The sequence below is a fragment of the Malaclemys terrapin genome, chromosome 14 (genome assembly GCF_027887155.1).
Source record: "Malaclemys terrapin pileata isolate rMalTer1 chromosome 14, rMalTer1.hap1, whole genome shotgun sequence".
NCBI lineage: Eukaryota > Metazoa > Chordata > Testudines > Emydidae > Malaclemys > Malaclemys terrapin.
Genome location: NC_071518.1, coordinates 42,013,273 through 42,034,818, shown reverse-complemented (window position 1 = coordinate 42,034,818; position 21,546 = coordinate 42,013,273). Strand labels below are relative to the sequence as shown.

The window sequence follows — 21,546 nt, the reverse complement described above, 5'->3', positions numbered from 1 at the left end:
GGTGCAGGGCCCTAACTCCCCCACAATCCGCAACAGACTTAAGTGAACAACACCCAGGTTTTGAGGAACTTTCACTGTGTTTCTGGGGGGACTGAACTGTTCAGATTTTCATTTGTTTTCCTTATTGATGTTTATGTATAACTGTGAAGGTAATAAGCAACAGAGGGTTCTGTGGCACCTTATAGACTAACAGATGTATTGGAGCATAAGATTTCGTGGGTGAATACCCACTTCGTCAGACGCATGTAATGGAAATTTCCAGAGGCAGGTATAAATATGCAGGCAAGAATCAGTCTGGAGATAACGAGGTTAGTTCAATCAGGGAGGATGAGGCCCTCTTCTAGCAGTTGAGGTGTGAACACCCAGGGAGGAGAAACTGCTTCTGTAGTTGGATAGCCATTCACAGTCTTTGTTTAATCCTGAGCTGATGGTGTCAAATTTGCAAATGAACTGGAGTTCAGCAGTTACTCTTTGAAGTCTGGTCCTGAAGTTTTTTTGCTGTAAGATGGCTACCTTTACATCTGCTATTGTGTGGCCAGGGAGGTTGAAGTGTTCTCCTACAGGTTTTTGTATATTGCCATTCCTGATATCTGACTTATATATTTATATATATTTATATATTTCTGATATATTTAAAGAGAGCAATCATATCCCCCCTCAGTCTTCTTTTGGTTAAGGTAAACAAACCGAGCTCCTCGAGTCTCCTTTCGTACGACACATTATCCATACCTCAGATCATCCTAGTGGCCCTTCTTTGTACCCGTTCCAGTTTGATTTCATCCTTTTTAAACATGGGAGACCAGAACTGCACACAGTACTCCAAATGAGGTCTCACCAGTGCCTTGTATAATGGAACCAGCACCTCCTTATCCCTACTAGAAATACCTCACCTAATGCATCCTAAGACCGCATTAGCTTTTTTCATGGCCACGTCACATTGCTGACTCAGTCATCCTGCGATCAACCAGGACTCCGAGGTCATTCTCCTCTTCCGTTACTTCCAACCGATGCGTCCCCAGCTTATAACTAAAATTCTTGTTAGTCATCCCTAAATGCATAACCTTACACGTCTCACTATTAAATTTTATTCTATTACTATTACTCCAGTTTACAAGGTCATCCAAATCTCCCTGCAGGATATCCCAATCCTTCTCCAAATTGGCAGTACCTCCCAACTTTGTGTCATCTGCAAACTTTATCAGCCCACTTCTACATTTGGTTCCGAGGTCAGTAATGAATAGATTAAATAAAATCAGACCCATAACTGAACCTTGAGGAACTCCACTGGTAACCTCCCTCCAACCTGACAGTTCACCTTTCAGTACGACCCGCTGCAGTCTCCCCTTTAACCAGTTCTTTATCCACCTCTGGATTTTCATATCGATCCCCATCTTTTCCAATTTAACCAATAATTCCTCATGCGGTATCGTATCCAACGCTTTACTGAAATCGAGGTATATTAGATCCGCCACATTTCCTTTATCTAAAAAATCTGTTACTTTCTCAAAGAAGGAGATCAGGTTGGTTTGGCATGATCTACCTTTCATAAAACAGTGTTGTAATTTGTCCCAATTGGCATTAACCTCAAGGTCCTTAAATACTTTCTCCTTCAAAATTTTTTCCAAGACCTTGCATATTACAGATGTTAAACTAACAGGCCTGTAGTTACCCGGGTCACTTTTTTTCCCCTTCTTGAAAATAGGAACCACATTAGCTATTCTCCAGTCAAACGGTACCACCTCCGAGTTTACAGTTTCATTAAAAATTATCGCTAACGGGCTTGCAATTTCTCGTGCCAGTTCTTTTAATATTCTTGGATGAAGATCATCCGGTCCGCCCGATTTAGTCCCGTTAAGCTGTTCGAGTTTGGCTTCTACCTCGGATACGGTAATGTCAACCCCCACTCCTTTATTCCCATCCGTCTCGCTTCCACTATTCCTCAGCCCTTCATTAGCCTCATTAAATACCGAGACAAAATATTCATTTAGATATTGTGCCATGCCTAGATTATCCTTAATCTCCACTCCATCTACAGTCTTAAGTGGTCCCACTTCTTCTTTCTTTGTTTTCTTCCTATTTATATGGGATGAAGATGCTGTCAATGTAGGGTAGGTAGAGAAGGGGCGTGAGTGGACCAGAGCTGAGGAAGCGTTGTTCCAGGTCAGCCATAAAAATGTTGGCATATTGTGGGGCCATGGTCTGGAGGTATATATTGTCACCAAATTTGAAATAATTGTGTGTGAGGATAAAGTCACAGAGCTCAGCAACAGGTTGTGCTGTGGCATCATCAGGGATACTGTTCCTGACAGCTTGTATTCCATCTGTGTGTGGGATGTTGGTGTAGAGAGCCTCCACATCCACGATGGCTAGGATGGTGTTTTCTGGGAGGTCACCAATGCATTGTAGTTTTCTCAAGAAATCAGTGGTGTCACAGAGATAGCTAGGAGTGCTGGTGGCATAGGGTCTGAGCAGAGAATCCACATATCCAGAGAGTCCTTCAGTGAGAGTGCCAATGCCCGAGATGATGGGGCGTCCAGGATTTCCAGGTTTGTGGATCTTAGGAAGTAGATAGAATAACCCCGGTCGGGGCTCTAAGGGTATGTTGATTTGTTCCTGTGTTAGTGTAGGGAGTGTCCTGAGTAGATGGTGCAATTTCCTAGTATATTCCTCAGTGGGATCTGAGGAAAGTGGCCTGTAGAATTTGGTATTGGAGAGTTGTCTGGCAGCCTTCTTCTGGTAGTCAGACCTGTTCATGATGACAACAGCACCTCCTTTATCAGCCTCTTTGATGATAATGTCAGGGTTGTTTCTGAGGCTGTGGCTGGCATTGCGTTCTGCACAACTGAGGTTATGAGGCAAGCAATGTTGTTTTTCCACAATTTCTGCCTGTGCATGTCGGCGGAAGCATTCTATGTATAGGTCCAGACTCTCATTTCAACCCTCGGGAGGAGTCCGTGTGGAGTTCTTCTTCTTGTGTTGTTGGTGGGAGGGTATCTGTTTACCAGTGCACGGTTCAGTGTTATCTTGAAAGTATTCTTTGAGTCAGAGGCGGCGAAAGTAGGCTTCCAGATCACCTCAGAACTGTATCATGTTTGTAGGGGTGGTGGGGCAAAAAGAGAATCCCCAAGATAGGACAGACTCTTCTGCTGGGTTAAGTGTGTAGTTGGATAAATTGACGATATTGCTGGGTGAGTTAGAGGTCCCACTGTTGTGGCCCCATGTGGCAGGTAGGATTTTAGACTGTGAAAGTAATGTCTGTGGTGTTATCATAGCCATGTCATGTTGTAAAAATTAGATTATTATTTTTCTTTATCATAAGATTTTATAAAGTTATTTAATTAAATTCATTTCTTTAGTTTCTTTTGGATTTGAATGTGGGGAGGTTGACCCTGTGCGATCCTTGCTGAAAATCCTTAAAGACTGAACTCTGGGTCTCCAGCTACTTTCTATGGGAGTCGGGGGTTTTGTAGGCACTGGAGAAGGGTAATGAAGTGAACTCTAGCCCACCCAAAGGTTACAAATTGCTCACCCTCAGGGAGTGTGACCCCAGCAACAGGGAACCTATGGGAGCAGACCCAAAACTACACACCCAATTCCAGAAGCTTCTGGATTTCGAGTGCTTAATCTGCCTGGCAACAATGATGCTTGGGGGGAAATGTTTTCTATATGTAAATAAAGGAAATGCTCCTGACTGGAAAAAAAATAATGACCCAGACACAGCTCACTCCTACCTCTCCCAGTGGGTCACTTAGAGATATCTCCCTATTGGGCACATGGGTTACACACGCAAGGTTTCAGAGCGCACTTACAAACCAAGTGAGTGTCGCTGGTGTGCCGCAGTCCACAGCATCCCTACCTAACCCCTGTGCTGGGCGTGAGCGAAACACCCCCTAGGCTGGGGACCTGGTCTGGCACGTTTCTTAGCTCAGCTGAGTGACTTGCTTTTTTTAAACGCACAGGTTTCAGAGCTGTTTGCTCCGGGGGGATACTGGCTCAGGGCACACAGGCACACACACTTGGGTAGCAGCTCTGCCTCCATAATGACTCTCTAGTGCATGCTCCGCGGGTCCGTGAGGCACACAGCTACTCCAGTTTGCATTCGCACAGCTAGGTACCCGTGTGCACTGCTACCCAGTGGGAAAATCAGCCCCTTCTGTTTCAGGCCCAGCATGCCTCTGCCAGTTCAGGAGTGTTTCATTTAGGTGCACAGGAATTACACCAGGTGAGAACCATAGACTCGTAGGCCTGGAAGGGACCTCGAGAGGTCGTCTAGTCCAGTCCCCTGCACTCCTGGCAGGACTGAGTATTATCTAGACCATCCCTGACAGTGTTTGTCTAACCTGCTCTTGAATCTCCATCATTGGAGAATTTTTCACAACCTCCCCAGGCAATTTCTGTCAGGGTGGTTAAGCACTGGAATAATGTCCAACCTAAACCGCCCTTGCTGCAATTTAAGCCCATTGCTTCTTGTCCTGCGCTCATGCAGGGAGCTGACCGAGCAGCAGCTCACAGGTGGTGCTCGCACGCCCCGGACACACCTGCGTCGGGAAGAGCTCAGGCCCTCGGGCGCTCCCCACACTTACTCTCCAGAGCGGCCGTGCAGCCCTGCTCCCTGAGCTGTTCTTCGTGAACGGAAATGGCACGCCTGGTGGCCACATTTTTCAAACGAGGCTTGGGTTTCAGGCAATTGTCTGAAAAGAAGAGGAGACGCCGTCGCAGAGAAGCAGCTGCCTCTAGTGGAGCTTGCTAGGTCACTCTGCTGCTTCCAGTCCACCCTCCGGGGGATTCAGCGCCTGGGTCACGCTAACATGGCAGCCTGGCTTTCCTTTTGCTGTGCCACAAACATTAACCCCCTCTGAGCCCGCTCCAGCTGCACCAACAAGCTGCCCCTGTGCATGGGTGGCAACAACTAGGGAACCCGCCCACTCCAGTGCATGCAAAGCAGAACTGAATCCAGCTGGCAGGGCTGCAGCTGAGGCCTTTCTGGGACCGATGCAAAGGGCGAAACAGCCAGGACACGGCCCTGAGCCACCCTGCCGCCAGCCAGTCCCCATGCACCCACTGCGAACGGGCTTGGACTGCCCCTGCTGGCAACACATGACTCTAGTCTACTCCGCGTACAGCCAGGGACCGAGCCCAGCCCTGCCGCCTGTAGGGCCCAGCAGCTGCTCTACGCACACGACTGGCACCCAGTAAATCAGGTTTCAGGTTCATTTACCTAACTTCACTTATCAGGAGTAGAAGTGGCCACATAGGGGCCTGCCCTATATCCAGCGTTACTGCAACCAGTGCCAGCACCATGCGTGGACAGGGCCTACAAGAAGGGGTTGCTGCTTTTTACGCCCGCCCAGCCCCAGCAGAGGAAGCTAGAATTATTTGGCAGGGGCCAGTCCGTTAGCCCTTTGCAGAGACACCGCTGGCCCGGGTATCACTAGGGACCTGGACTCTCTGTTCTCAGGCTGCGGCTGATGGGCCAGCAGTCACCAAACCCATCATTCTCCTTATTAACTGAGCACCCGATGCCCCACCAAACCCAGCAGCCCAGAGCAGCACTGAACTCCCGGGTTTCTATGCTGACGCTGAGGCAAGATGCACCGGCTGGTGAAGCGTTTCTGGCTCAGGAGGCCAGAGTAGCACACTTCGGGGCCTGGTCTGCGCTTAAAATGTAGGTCACGAGAGCCACCTGCTCAGGGCTGAGAACAATCTGCATGTGTGAGCGACACAGCTATGCTGCCCTATTCCTAGGAGAGAGACAGCGGGGTTGATGAGCGACTGCTTCTGTCAACCTCACTACCATTGCTCGAGCTGTCTCTGCACTGGGGGGTTACTGCTCCAGGCCCCAGAGCATAGCCAGGGAAGGGGAAGCAGCAGCCTGGAGGCACTGCGTGGCACTGTTAGAATGGCGGGGGGGGACAGTGGGGGATTTAGGGGCAGGAGCAGGGTGCAACCTTGTCCCTTTTTAGTTACGGGGCTCTGTCCTTGGCCGACCTGAGGCCTGGCACAAGTGAGAGAACCAGACACAGCCCAGGGGACGGGGGCGCAGGGAAAGAGGAGTACTCAAGCCCACAGGCCATCCTGCCTCTTGGCAGGTCGATGGGAGAAGAGAACCCGTGACCAGAAAAATCTGGATCCAATTTGGTGGTGGTGCAACTCCCACGGACACGCCGAGGGAAGAATTTACAGGGGCCATTATTGCTGGAAAGTCATTTGCCTGCTCAGCTGGAACAAGAACAGTGATGGTTACCTGCCTGCGGGAAGCACTGGCTGAAAGCAGAGCAGGACGGGCCACAGACCCACTGTGGGGCCCAGTCGCAAGTCAGCCAAGGACCAGCTGGAATGCCGGGCTGAGACAGGAACTCCCAGCACAGGCATCTCCCTCCTCACCACACACACCCAGCACTCACGCGCCTTTGGGCGTAGGCTTCCCCTCTGCTGGTGCAGACATGCTCCGCCCGTCAGCCACCCTGTGCCTCCTCCACACTGCGTGTCCCAGCCCTGTGTCCACCCCTTCCCGCTGGCTACTGGACACAGCTGGGGGTCCGTGCGCCGACATCTCGGGTTGTGTTTACCGAGTGAGCGGGAGTGGAGCCAGAGGGAGCAGAGCTCTCCTGAGCCGGGCCTGCGGCAGGGCACCACCAGGGAGCCCTTAGCTTGTGCCGCGGCCAGGATCTAGAACCCCAAGAGCTAGAACTCAGACACTAGAAGAACATACTTTTTAATTTACCCCACAGCTGTCCAAGGGCTTGCTTGGTCCCACACTGCCTCGGGCTCTGCTTAGGGCAGGAAGGACACAGGAAAATCCCAGGATGGCACTACCTGCTCTGGCACCCTAGCCAGTTCCTACTCCCTGAACTTCTTGACTCGGGCCCTCACCGCATGCAGAATTACATTCTTCACTGAGCCCCCCAGACGTCTCTGCTTCACCGCCCCCTCCCCGTACCTGCAGCGATTGCATCGACGCTGTCCCTGCTAGCTCCTGCGTTGCTAATTCTCCTTGGGGCAGGGGCAGGCGTGATCCTCCCGGTCCTGGGCAAGCTGCTGCTCCAGCTCTCTCGGACCTGCTGCTCCGTGGGGCTGCTCTGCTCTTGAACGACAAAGGAGCGCCTGGGGGAAGAATGGAGTTCAGAACACTTGCCCTTGAGCTCGGCATTCAGCTGCTTCCCCAGGGCCTTCCAGGAGAGCCGCACGTCGCTGGGCCCGCGGCTGGGCTCGGCTGCAGCTCGGCCCGCTGTGTCGGCAGGGCCGCTTCGCGCAGACGGGTCTGAATGGGAAAGCAAGGGAGAGAGGTAAGTTGGCCCCACTCCTGGCTCAGTGGGTCAGCAGAGGGAGGCAGGCTCTGCTTTTCTTGCCTGGCTATAGTACAGGCTGTTGTCCCAGTAATAGCAGCCTCACATCTTCAAAGCACTACCCCTCGCGACCCGTCGGAGGAATACACTCCTCCAGGAGGAGCCTGGGGGCGTGCCAGCTCCAGCCAGCCTGTACGAACCAGTGCGTGATTCTTCCTGAGGGGCTGGAGGGAGACGCAGCTGTCTCGAGCCCTTGGAAAGCACAGCTCCCTTTCTAGCACCCAGTCACCATTGAAAGTCATTATAGCCCCTGCTCTGCCCAGCGTGACAGCAGCACACGCTCCACACACGGGCTGCGCTTGCCAAGAGAAGGGCCCAGTCCTGCCCGCACACCCCCACTGCCCTCACTGGCGTCTCATGGGCGTATTTTACACAGGACCTGTTCTTTAACTTCTCTTTACTGGGAAGAGAGATTTCAATATTGAGGCCTCTAGTGCTAGTGATGGGTGAAATGGCCTTCCTGGGTTTCATCCACCATCAATACAGCCAAGTTGGTCTGTGAGGGGGATACGGAGGCAGAGAAGGCATCCCCACGGGGCAGCCACCAATCCCCAGCCACAAGCTAAGTGCTCTGGCCTAGGGGCAATCAGCCGAGTGCCCCCAACAAATGTGGCTGGGCATGTCCTGTAGGGCTGGGCTGCGGTCCACCCACAACCCCACAGTGCATGGCTGGGGAGGAGCAATGGGGGGACCCTCTTTTCCAAAGGGTGGCTTTAGCCTCTCTCCCCCCAGCATGTGGGAGGTGGGGATACAGCCCCAGCTAGCTGTGTGTGACAGGAGCAAGCCTCCCCCCCACCCCCTGTCTGGTGCTCCCAGCGGGACGGCTGGCACTGAGCGTACTGCCCCTGCTTGGCCCACACAGCCCTCCCCTGGAGGTCCCCGTGCCTGTGCCCATGGCCGCTCCCACCCAGCTCCAGAAGGTGCCCGCGAGGAGAGACCTACCTGTGGACATGGAGTGTGTGCGAGATTTCAAGACGAGGGGAGGGGAGCCTGCCGAGCTGTCCATGATGTCTCCTGGAAACACAAACATCCACATTCAGGGGGCAGCACTGAAAGCTCAGCTCCCTCCTGCCCCCCACCCTAGGATCCCCCCCACCCCGGGATCCCACACACACACGCACTTGTGGGGTTGAGCCCAAGGAAGGATCTGTGAAGCCGCTGGGCTGAAAGCAACTGACGGCCCTGCTCTGACAGGGCCTCTAGAAATGGGCTCTGTGCTTAATGGCCACCAGGGCCTCGCAGCCAGCTGGCTCTGTTTATAGGTAAGATGTGAGGGTCCCTTTGCTGCCAGCCCTGCAGGCTCCCCGGGGATGTGAGTAGGGTTGCCAACCCTCCAGGTTTGGCCCTGAGTCTCCTGGAATCGGCATTGATCCCCCGGTGCCTATTGAAAGCAACCCGGCAGATTTTAATGGGATATTTTAAGAAAGTTACATTGTCATGTTGGGGGAAAAAAATCTCCCAGAATAGCTTCAGTTATGAGGTTATTACATGGGGGGTCGCGAGCTGTCAGCCTTAGGGTTACCATATTTCAGCAAGAAAAAAAGAGGACGGGAGGAGCCCCGCCCTAGCCCCGCCCCTGCCCCTCCCACTTCCCGCCCCCCCAGAACCCCCAACCCTCCCCCCGTTCCTTGTCCCCTGACTGCCCCCTCCTGGGACCCCTGCCCCTAACTGCCCCCCAGGACTCCACTCCCTATCTAAGCCTCCCTGCCTCTTGTCCCCTGACTGCCCCAACCCTTATCCACACCCCCACCCCCAGACAGACCCCTGGGACTCCCACGCCCCATCCAACCACTCCCCACCCCCTGACAGCCCCCCCCCGAACTCCCAACCCATCTAAACCCCTCTGCTCCCTGTCCCCTGACTGCTCCGATCCATCTCCCCACCCCTGCCACCTGACAGCCCCCCCCAGAACTCCCAAACACTCCCCCCCTGCTCCTTGTCCCCTGACTGCCCCCTCCTGGGACCCCTGCTCCTAACTGCCCCCCAGGACTCCACTCCCTATCTAAGCCTCCCTGCCTCTTGTCCCCTGACTGCCCCAACCCTTATCCACACCCCCACCCCCAGACAGACCCCTGGGACTCCCACGCCCCATCCAACCACTCCCCACTCCCTCCCCAGAACTCCCAACCCATCTAAACCCCTCTGCTCCCTGTCCCCTGACTGCTCCGATCCATCTCCCCACCCCTGCCACCTGACAGGCCCCCCCAGAACTCCCAAACACTCCCCCCCTGCTCCTTGTCCCCTGACTGCCCCCTCCTGGGACCCCTGCCCCTAACTGCCCCCCAGGACTCCACTCCCTATCTAAGCCTCCCTGCCTCTTGTCCCCTGACTGCCCCAACCCTTATCCACACCCCCACCCCCAGACAGACCCCTGGGACTCCCACGCCCCATCCAACCACTCCCCACCCCCTCCCCAGAACTCCCAACCCATCTAAACCCCTCTGCTCCCTGTCCCCTGACTGCTCCGATCCATCTCCCCACCCCTGCCACCTGACAGCCCCCCCCAGAACTCCCAAACACCCCCCCCTGCTCCTTGTCCCCTGACTGCCCCCTCCTGGGACCCCTGCCCCTAACTGCCCCCCAGGACTCCACTCCCTATCTAAGCCTCCCTGCCTCTTGTCCCCTGACTGCCCCAACCCTTATCCACACCCCCACCCCCAGACAGACCCCTGGGACTCCCACGCCCCATCCAACCACTCCCCACCCCCTCCCCAGAACTCCCAACCCATCTAAACCCCTCTGCTCCCTGTCCCCTGACTGCTCCGATCCATCTCCCCACCCCTGCCACCTGACAGCCCCCCCCAGAACTCCCAAACACCCCCCCCTGCTCCTTGTCCCCTGACTGCCCCCTCCTGGGACCCCTGCTCCTAACTGCCCTCCAGAACCCCACCCCCTACCTAAGACTCCCTGTTCCTTGTCCCCTAACTGCCCCCTCCTAAGACCCCCCCCCAACTGCCCCCCAGGACCCTACCCCCTACCTGTACCCTGACTGCCCAAAACTTTCTCCACTCCCCCCAAAAAGCCCCCCCCGTTTCTTGACTGCCCCCTCCAGAACCTTCCTGCCCCCGGTCCCCCTTACCCTGCTGCTCAGAACAGAGTGTTGGGCTCTGTGCAGCCGAGCCGGACACGTGGCTGAGCTCCCCAGCACAACAAAACCCGGTCTGGCCCTGCACAACAAAACCCGGTCTGGCCCTGCACAGTGCTGCTGGACTGGGCTGCAAGGGAGCTGCCGGCTCAGAATGCAGGGCGGATCCGGCTCCTCTACAGCTGCTCCTAAGTCCAGCCCGGGACTTCCCTGCAGCCCTCCCAGCCGCTCGCTCTGCTAATCCCGGACATTGTGAGTGCTTTACAAATTCCCCCCGGACGCTATTTTTAGCACACAAAAGGAGGACATGTCCGGGTAAATCCGGACGAATGGTAACCCTAGTCAGCCTCCACCCCAAACCCCGCTTTGCCTCCAGCATTTGTAATACTGTTAAATATATAACAAGTGTTTTAATTGATAAGGGGGGGTGGCACTCAGAGGCTTGCTTTGGGAAAGGGGTCACTGGTACAGAAGTTTGAGAGTCACTGCCTTAGACACAGCAGCTGGGACTGGGCGCGGGGGGAGCAGATCTGGGCTGTAAGGAAGAGCTTTGAGAGTTTTCAAACACAGGCATTGCCTTAAACCCTCCATGGACTGCAAACCTCTCCCTTCCAACCTTGCCCTATGTCTTAGCAAGAGCCAGGGGGCTGGCCCCCAATAACCCAGCTCCACAGCCACGCTGCCGCTAGGAGCGCTCAGGTGCCAGATCCCCCTGGAGAGTCAGCCCGGGAGCCTGAGCGCAGAGGGGATAACTGAGGAATGGGTTTACCTAGCTGCAGGGAAACATTGACCTTAAATACTGTGGTGGGGGGGGGGGAACGCGGGACCTGGTTTTCTGAAGCACTGAGCAGCCCCGTGCAGGCTGGCTTTAGTTGGAGCTGTGCGCTCAGGGGTGTGATGTGTGATCAGGCACCAGACCCACTACGGGGAGCGTGGAGCTGGCCCCCCCGCTAGCGCCTCACAGCTCTGCTGAGGCCTGCACTGGGCCTTTACACGGGCATATACTACACAGTGCCTTTAAACCACTCCAGTTACACAGGCTAACCGCCCCCACGGGGACACAGGCTGGGGTAAGGGGCCTTTTTGTTGGTTTAGTTTATGTCACTTGGAAAAGCCACACCAAACCCAAGCCTTCCGCTGGCGTAAGTGTGTCCACATGGGCCAGTCGACTGGTGCAGCGACAGCACAGCTCCATGTGACGACGTGGTCACACCTGGCTGCACGCTCTCCTAGCAGGTAGTTCAGACTCCTGCCATCAGGCCTTGGTGCAGAGCCAGGGATTTCCCCCTGCCCGGCTGGCATGGCTGGAGTGCAGCATATGACCCCTCCCGCCTCTGGCAGACGGGCTACTTTTCAATTCGCCTGCGTATTTTTATGTGGGATCTTGCCTCCTCCTGCACCAGGGGAGTTACCAGCTGCTCAGTTTGGGAATGTTGAGCTAGCAGGTGTGTGCTTCTTCCCCTGGGAATGCCATACGGACTGCCCCCCACGGACCCCAAGGCTGGGCACCAAGTTACAGACATGGCCGGGCACGGCTCTTCTCTGGCACTTTTCAGCATTTGCTTTCAAAGCGTGTTTACCCAGGAGCTCAGTATCATTCGCTCCAGTTTGAAGTTGGGGAACAGGCTCGGGGAGGTGAACTGACTGCTCGGGGCCTGCCCCTGTTTCTGGGCAGGTCAAGAGGAGTTCTGCCCCTGGCTTTAGGGGAGCGGGCTCTGGCCCTTAGCTGGCAGCAGCCCTGCAGGATCTCACGCCCTTTCCAGCTGTTTGTAAATTCGGAGCCCCAGGACACAATTCGCCAGAGAGCTGGTCACTTCTCCAGCTGACTGGGTCGAGGTGGAAAATGCCTTTTTGACCAACACAAAAGCGTTTGGAATCATTTAAAAAAAAAAAAAAAAGTTTTGAATCCAAATTTGTGTTGCCTGGGCCCAGAGTCTGCCACGACGGCTCTGGCCAGTACTGGAGATGTCAGGACATGGAACCTCTCCCCCGGAATGCCCCCGGCCTATTGCAGAGAAGAGGGAATTCCTGCCTGTCTCCAGCTGGAGAGCTGATCTGCCCGGCCCTACACAGGCCGACTCCAGCGAGGAGTAAGCCTAGACCTCTACAGGAATTGCCAGACCCCTAGAGGCTTGGTAGAGGAATCACCGATGGACCCAGCCTGCTTCTGTGCTGGGATTGAAGAGCACAGCGTCCCGGCAAAGCTGGCAGGAGTAGCACTTACAGAAGGGATCTCCCCCATTTCATCTCTGCTGCTCCGCTGTGCAGCTCCCCAGGGCGCTAGCGTCGGCAGCCACTGCTGTTTGAAGCACCATGTTGTCTTAGAAGAGGGTTACCCAACGCAGGGGTTACCACACCAGTGCCTATCCTAGCATTCCCTCTGCTGCTGCCGCTACTGCCCCCTCCAGCATAGCAGTGACTGGCGTAAGGGAGGCAACTTTAGGGACAGCATTCCAGTGCAGACCAGGTCAGTGGGACATTCAGGAATGAATGATGGGGCTGGCCAAGACCTCGCAGGGAAAAGGGCTTGCAATTCCGGGCAAGGCAAATAACGGCAGCTCTTCCCCAGTGCGGGAAATACTGCTTGCATATGTTTTTAATGGGCGGTTTTTGTGGGGTGCCTAGCATCAATCTGCACCAAGCCCTGCCAGAGACCTTCTGGGCCCTGACACCTGCTCTGAACTCCTCCAGCCTGGCCTGAGACCCAGCTGCCCTGATAAAGACTGGCAAGAGATAGGATGCATCCAATGTCACTTACCATCTGAACCAGCTTTTTTGATCTCTCCTTCTTTACTCTGCAAAACAAACGGAAAGAAAACCCCATCACGGGCAGAACCTCCTGCTAAACCATCCCCTCCTGCACGAGGGCGCCTGGAACTGCTGATGCTGCTAACCGGAGGCTGAACTACAGGGAGGAAATGAAGACAGGGACAGCTGAGGCTGAACGGGAAGGAAATCCCCCATGACTGTAGCAGAGACTTCCTGGACACAACACCGGTGTGTGGGACATTTCCAACTAAACTGGCCTAAGCATCAGCAAACCCGCCCTAGGAAACCATCCTGCCTGAGCCTGGGGATGCAACTCAGACGGGACCTGGGGGAACGTTCCCCAGCAGCTCATTTCCATGGTCTTCACCTGAAATGTTGTAGGGACGGAAGAAGCCAAACCCTCCACCCAGCCACAGCCTCCCCCAGCTCCACGCAGTCCGGGTGTAAGCATCTGGCCCAGCGGCCGAGCACGCAGGAGGAGGCGACTTTCCAGGGAGCCCTGCTGGGGAGCTAGCTCCTGTTGTGGCCATGTGCTGTCTCACGCTTGCCCAGCAGGCTTCCCAGGATTCCCTGCTGGGAAGGGCCAGGCTCTGTGAAGAGCTTCCTCTCCGAGCCCCAACACGGCTAGGGAAGTCAGGAACATGGCCGCACCCACTGACGGCAGCGGGCCGGGCTGGCAGTGCCAGGAGAGCTCACCCACTCTCCAGCAGAGTTCTGAGCACATGGCGAGAACTTGCCATTGATTAAGGCTGTTGACAATCATCTCTCCTGCCACCCAGACTCCACTCTCCTTGAATACCCATATATCTAGTGTCCCTCACAGAGTCACAGCGACCCTTGGGAAACCTGGTTCTCCTGGGACAGAGGCTTTGGATCTAGACCAAATGGAAGGCCAGGCCGTTTCAGTAGCCGGGGGGCGGGGGGAGGAGGGAATTCTGACCTTCAACCAACCCCCACTGCCAGGGCCGTCGTGTGCAATGGGATTCCGTAACTTCCTCTCAGCACTGGCAGCTATGGACTGGAGCTCTAGAGCCACTAGGAGAGAAACAAATCAGCTGGATGCCCATTGTGCAAACCCTGGAATTACAGCAGCTCTAAGGAGGCCTCTGGGAGAGCTCAGAGATTATGCTGCCTCCATGGGCATGCAAGCCCCCTGCAGCATGGACGGGTCAGCGGCTCCCCCGGACTCGCAGCAGGCTTGGAAAACGTAACTGACCGTTACAAAGCTAGCCTCTTCTAGCGAGGGACTAGGGCAAAGATCTCACATGCGCTTCCAAGGGCTGCTGCTGGGTGAGCAGCACTGCTCCCAGTGCTGCTGGGGGACAGGAGGAGATGGGGACAGGAGGAGATGGCTCAGAGCTAGCAGGGCAGGTTATGGCCTGGGGGCAGCGTGGAGGAGAGCCAGAGGAGGATGGTGCTCAGCGCAAGGCACTGAGACGGGGGAAGTGCTACCATCGATGACACCTGTGGACAACACTACACGGGGTAGGGCCGAAATAGTGCAGAGGGATTGAGAGGGGTTAGAAACACAAGTAGGAAATAGAGGCCAGTCTGGGCCAGTGCAGTCCAATCCCCGGTGAGGGGACAGGCTGATGTACTGGCAGTGACTGTGTGCAGAGGCAGATTTGCAATGTGCTCAGGGTAACACCAAAACCCAGTGCAGGGGCATCGCCGCCCGGGACGCCGGTGAGGCTGCTTTGAGAATACTGGCCTCAGTCGCACCACCAGGCAATCCCAAAGAGCTAAGCAGCCAGGAAAGGGGAGTGAGGGAGGAGGCAAGGTGAAGGATCAACCATCACTGTAAAGTCACTGACCAGAGCTGTGAGTGGGAGGGCACGAGAGGCATTTCTACAGCGGGGACCCACTCGTGTCAACGGGATTCTTTCCGCCGGCTCTGAATCAGGCCCCGCGACACTAGAGGAGTTCGTGGGCTGGCTGAGGGGGCACTGCAGAGAGTGAGGGCATGAGATGGAGCAAAGGAAAAACAAACTGCAAAATGGTCTCTACGGGGAGAGGTGGAAATTCCATTGCTTGAGTCATCTAGAACTGGGCAGCGCAAAGCAGCCTTCAACTACCTGAGGGGGGGGTTCCAAAGAGGATGGAGCTCGGCTGTTCTCAGTGGTGGCAGATGACAGAACAAGGAGCAATGGTCTCAAGTTGCAGTGGGGGAGGTCCAGGTTGGATATTAGGAAAAACTATTTCACTAGGAGGGTGGTGAAACACTGGAATGCGTTACCTAGGGAGGTGGTGGAGTCTCCTTCCTTGGAGGTTTTTAAGGCCCGGCTTGACAAAGCCCTGGCTGGGATGATTTAGTTGGGAATTGGTCCTGCTTTGAGCAGGGGGTTGGACTAGATGACCTCTTGAGGTCTCTTCCAACCCTGATATTCTATGATTCTATGAAAGCCCAGGAGAATGGACCGCAGGGAACAATTCTGCCCTGGCTGCTGGCATGGTCTAGCCTTTCCCAGCGCTGTCTGCTAGGGTGTGTTCTCGTGGGACCATCCACTATATGGGCACTGGCCCTGCGGCAGCCCATGCTATATAATGAGGCCTTCAGACCCAAGGGCAATACCAATGCTCCCAAAGAGGGAATTCCCTAGCGAAAACGCAGGGGCAGCTCTTGGGGAGGTACAGGTAACTCTACAGAAAGGCAGCTGATTTCCGCCGAAGCGCCTGCTTCCTGCTGACGCACTTATGGGAATCAGGCATCCAGAAAGATCAGCCTTCGGGAACATTCAAGCAGCCACCGCCAGGGCCTGCCTCCCCCTGGGCACACAGCAAAGGAGGGAAGAGTAGCCCCTGCTGCTCCCTGCCCCTCCAGCTCTGCAGCAGATCATCAGCTCATGAGAAGTCAGGGTTGCCCAACCTCTCCCCAGCCACAGGCCATGCTGCCAACGTGCCAGGAGGCTGAGGGCTGAACCTGCATGTGATTGAGGCAGTCGGCCTGGCACCGGTGGCATTCATACATGATCTCAGCATGGCCATGGCTGTGCTGCCATATTAGAGAGGAGGCCAGCCATCGGAGGCAGTTAGCTAGCAGGACGACCTGCTGTTGCTCTAAGGCCTCAGGAAAATCCTGGGCACATACAGGGGTTCGACAAAGACGTGACACCACAGCAGACAGGTCTAGATGGGCTCCAGGACAGAGATCTGACTAGTCACTTCTAGTTGTTGGTCCTAGGCCGATCAAACGTGTGTTTCCTAAGCGTCATATGCAGAACAGCATTCGCCATTCTACACAGGGGCACCTGAGCCCCTTCCCGTAGTGCATCGAGCAACATGACTATGAGCGGTCCCATGTTCGTTCACCCAGCCTGTGCCTGGGGCAGGTGCACCATGAAGAGTCTTGTTTCAGTAGGGCGATTTTGATGTTCTGTGTTGCTCTGTGTGTATGCTGGCAAAGGTAAGGTTAAGAAACATGGCTGGCACTGGAGCAGAAGGTGGGGAGGTTTGTGATGACCCTTAACTCCTGGGCGAGTTCCAGGACCAGGCCCGAGAAAGTTCTGCCTCCCGCACAGACGAGCTTCAGCCTTGTGGCAGAGAGTTCCACTGTGCCTGAGGAGCAGGGCTGTTGACCGTGACATCTTCATCCCACAATGTTAGCGGATACCCTGGGCATGGACCACTCGAAGATAAGGACTGAAACCGCAAATCGGATTCTTTTTCCTATGGGAAGCCAGTGCAGAGAGCAGGTCTGGTGTGAATCTGCCTCACTGAACCTGCACAAGATGCACTACTTCTTGCTGCTTGTGGGCAGTGTCAGGACATGCTGCTGACCTGCCATTTATAAGTATATTGGGGCAGCACCCGCGGGTCCCATTGGGCTCACCATGCTGGATGCTGCACAAGCACACAGGGAGACACCCTCTCTGCCCAAAGAGCTCACATCAAAGAACACACCCCCATGACTCTGCAGAGAGCAGCCCCACTCCATCCCCTACAGGCTGACCAACACGTACGTACGTGGTGGTAATGAAGAGCAGCAATGCAGATGCTTAATGAATGGCTTCTCTCGATTCCAGAGGGAGGAAGGGAGAGCTGTTCCCACAATCCCCTGCCTTTCCCAGCAGTGTTTGAAATATTCATGGATGAGGTGGGGAAAAATGCATTAAGCACTCTGTGCATCTGAGCCAACGTAATGCTGAGTCCCTATAGCTCCCCTACAAAAACAACAAGGAGTCTGGTGGCACCTTAAAGACTAACAGATTTATTTGGGCATAAGATTTCGTGGGTAAAAACCTCACTTCTTCAGATGCATGGAGTGAAAGTTACAGATGCAGGCATTATATACTGACACATGGAGAGCAGGGAGTTACTGCGCAAGTGGAGAACCAGTGTTGACAGGGCCAATTCAATCAGGGTGGATGTAGTCCACTCCCAATAGTAGATGAGGAGGTGTCAATTCCAGGAGAGGAAAAGCTGCTTCTGTAGTGAGCCAGCCACTCCCAGTCCCTATTCAAGCCCAGATTAATGGTGTTAAATTTGCAAATGATCATTAGGACTGGGAGTGACTGGCTCGTTACAGAGGGGGGGAGGGATAGCTCAGTGGTTTGAGCATTGGCCTGCTAAACCCAGGGTTGTGAGCTCAATCCTTGAGGGATCCATTTAGGGAACTGGGGTAAAAATCTGTCTGGGGATTGGTCTTGCTTTGAGCAGGGGGTTGGACTAGATGATCTCCTAAGGTCCCTTCCAATCCTGATATTCTATGACCTCCTCATTTATTATTGGGAGTGGACTACATCCACCCTGATTGAATTGGCCCTGTCAACACTGGTTCCCCACTTGCGAAGTAACTCCCTGCTCTCCAGGCGTCAGTATATAATGCCTGCATCTGTAACTTTCACTCTATGCATCCGAAGAAGTGAGGTTTTTACCCACGAAAGCTTATGCCCAAATAAATCTGTTAGTCTTTAAGGTGCCACCAGACTCCTTGTTGTTTTTGTAGATACAGACTAACACGGCTACCCCCTGATACATAGCTCCCCTGGCTCCTCTGCTCCGATGCCCACCCCCTCTGCCCACAGAAGTCTTCAATTCACCTTTTGCTCTTGGCCCCTGTGGCCTTTCAAGGCAAGCCTGTAGGCTGGCACCCTCCTTGTCAATATCGGCACATGGCATTGCAGATGTTCACAGGGCAAAGTTGCGAGACAGCCTCTTAATTTGTGCCCACAGATCATAGAGTCATCGAATCATAGAATATCAGGGTTGGAAGGGATCTCAGGAGGTCATCTAGTCCAGCCCCCTGCTCAAAGCAGGACCAATTCCCAACTAAATCATCCCAGCCAGGGCTTTGTCAAGCCGGGCCTTAAAAACCTCTAAGGAAGGAGCTTCCACCACCTCCCTAGGTAATCCATGCCCATAACAACCACACACGTAAAAGGCAGCACTCAGCTATCCACCTGGATGCCTGCCATTAGCAGCTGCAAAACACAATTATTTATGCTTGCAAAATGAGAGGATATTGCTGAAAATCAGGGCAGCTGCATTACAACAAAGCAAGATTCTGGAGTCCTAGTAGATTCTCAAACTGCCCCTCGATTCTCTAAATAAAGAGCTCACAGGAATTCTCCTCTAACAAGCCCTGCTTCAAGCCACATGTCACCTCACTCACCTGGAGCCGCTAGCCCTGTATGTTAAACACAGGCGTGACCCCCAGGCCCCTCAGTGGCCAAGGGCACACCAGGCCTTACCCAGTCATTGCCCAGCGCACTGTCGTCATCAACTGTACCTAAAAGGTGGCATGTAAAGTCTCATACACAGACTGGTGACACGCTGGTCCTGATAAGCCCTGCGCAATGTATGGGCAGGCTGCGTACAAAGAGTTAGCGATGCAGGCTGGGAATATGTTCAGAAAGCCCAACTCGCCCTAGACAAAAGGAAGGGGGATTTACTTGTCTGACCAGCTTGATCACAGAGAACAATGAAAGGTACATTCACATAGAAGGTAAACAAAGCGAGCAAGTAGGGGAGAGGACTGCTTAATGATCATGACAGGGGCTGGAGTCTGCACCCCAAGAAGCCGTTCTGGCTCTTGAAACAGAGACAATGGGGTAATAGGAGCCGGGGCAAAGGGACGTTCAAGTCATTCATCTCCTGAGGGAACAAAGAAACCAGTCCTTGGAGTCTGTGAGAGCTGAGTTCTGGCTGGAAAAGCCCGTCACACTGGAGAATGCTGACAACTTGGGGTAAGGAAGAAACAATGTTAGGCAAAGCTACATCTTACTGAATTCAGTTTTAGACCCTAGAAAGCGTGTTGTTCTGTTTTGTTTGTAACCCTTTCGTAGCCAGAAATCACTTCCTTCTAGGGTCTCTGTTAACACACGTGTTCGTTTGATTACACGCCATCTCCAGGCTGAGCGTGGAACGCCAGCTGAGCTACCAAGCTGGTGTGTGCACTGGCTCTTTGGAGGCAGCGAGCTTGGGATTAGCTCTGTGAGTGTGGGACAAAGCAGGGAGTTTTCTTGTTTCCAATGGTTGCATGCAGAGGGGGCGGGACTCCGTTTCCCTGGGTGTTACTGGTTTAACAAGGTGGTGGGAGAGGGCGTTTGCTGTTACAGAGGGCCAGCAAACGGCCTGGAGAATGGATACCCCAGCGACTGGTGACCTGGTGACTGGGAGGCCCCGCTTGGGAGTCACAGCTGGTTCTGGCCAGTGGGAGGACAATGGGCTGTGGAGGGAGGACCCCGGTGACCTGACCAGCCGGTTCCAGCCAGAGGGAAAACAAAGGGTGGATGAGAGGAGAGGAGACCCAGGCAGCCTGTTTACCTGGGACAGAAGACAAAGGACAGAGGCAGGACTTGGGGGATGGTGATATCAGATGCCCAGCTGGGAGGCAGGGGTTCTGGGCTGGGAGCAGAGAGCAGCCAGAGTCCCCCTGGAGGCTGGAGAGACCTAGATGTGCTGTGCTGAGGGAGGCCAGGCCTGAGGGCCCCGAGAGTTTCCTGTGCTGGGCTCAGATGCTCAATAAACCCTCCTGTTTTACGCTGGCTGAGTCTCACTCCAGTCTCGGGATGGGGGTTGCATTATTCCCTCTGGGTGTGGAGGCCCCGGGGGCCCACAGCGAGAGACAGGCGTGCTGAAGGCTCAGAGAGGTGGGGCTCCAGGAGGTGGAGAGGCCTACGGCTTAAGCCCCGAGAGAGAGTGGACCCCCGAGAAGGGCTGTCGCACTGAAGGGGGTTCCTCCCAGGGACCGTACGGAGCTGAGAGAGACCACAAGTCCTGTGAGTCCGTGACAGAATGTCCAGTCAGAGGGACGGGCCACTGCAGGGGAGTCAGTTTGGGGGGCACTAGGGACCGGAGGGGCTGTTGGGGTCACCCTGCAAAGAGTGCCCAGGCTGGTGGAAGCCAAGGTGACACCATTGTGCTGTGAGCATGTTGCTGGTGGTGGGGCTCTGAGCCAAAGCTTCCCCGTGCAGATACCCAGGGCTCCAGGGCAGGTGGTGACGCAGCCCCTCACTGGGCTGGGTGAACCCCCAAAGCCTCACAACCAGCCATCAGGATTATTCGTTCCATGGCAAACGCTTTACCCACTCTCTGCATTAGATGAGGTCCCAAAAGCTGCTGCTGTATCAGTTCTACAAACAGTTCTGCTGTATCAACATCCCCATCTGCTAACATGCCATGGGTTTGCCATGGAGCGACTGTTCTGTCAAATAGCCTACTATCTGAAGCAGTGAGTTCATGGCTGCCTGGAACACACCATGCTCTGGGAGATTTCCTGCTCAGTTAACAGGCTCGTCTCAGAAGGGTCTCAGACCAGAAAGGATCACTATTTTGCCAGCTGGAGCAGTTGTCACACTGCTGGCACATCCCTTCCTCAGTTTCCCCACACTTTTGTTTTCACGAATGGTGAATGGGCGGGTTATGCTTGTGCACTGAGAAGAGAGTACGCTGTAGCAAACAGCTACCCCTACACTGCATGTGACCACGTCACAATGACAGAGGGCACAGAACTCACTGCTTGCCGGCCATCTCAGCTAACGGAGAATCACCACTAGCTGTTGGCAGTGGAGGGCCTATGTCACACAGCTGTTGTTCCGATTGCATCCAGTAGAAGGCAGCGGTGTACTCTCACACATGCCAGGCCATTGCAGTACTCTGAGCACGTCGCCAGTCGGCTGTAGTTTAATTCTAACAGTGGGATGGGAAGGGTTCGGCATGCTGGTGCTCTTTGCTTATTGGGGGCCCATTCCCCTCATGTAAACGGGGGGGGTCAGCAATAAGGCTGGGGGGGGCTGGGTTCCGAGCAGCACCTTCCTGCAATGCTGACTCTTCACCTGTAGGTGAGGAACACTTAGTGGGGCAGGACGAAGGGTGGGGGAAGGGTACGTGTGTGTGTCTCTCTCT

The 21,546-nt window shown here is 54.7% G+C and overlaps 1 protein-coding gene across 1 annotated transcript in view; it reads right to left on the bottom strand.

Moving 5' to 3' along the window:
• CARMIL2 (capping protein regulator and myosin 1 linker 2) overlaps nt 1-21,546 on the bottom strand; it is a 138,205-nt gene that overhangs the window by 7,468 nt on the left and 109,191 nt on the right. Inside the window, 4 exon segments of the mRNA XM_054048586.1 lie at nt 4,584-4,691; nt 6,941-7,261; nt 8,289-8,360; nt 13,190-13,226. Coding sequence (XP_053904561.1) covers nt 4,584-4,691; nt 6,941-7,261; nt 8,289-8,360; nt 13,190-13,226 — 538 coding nt within the window.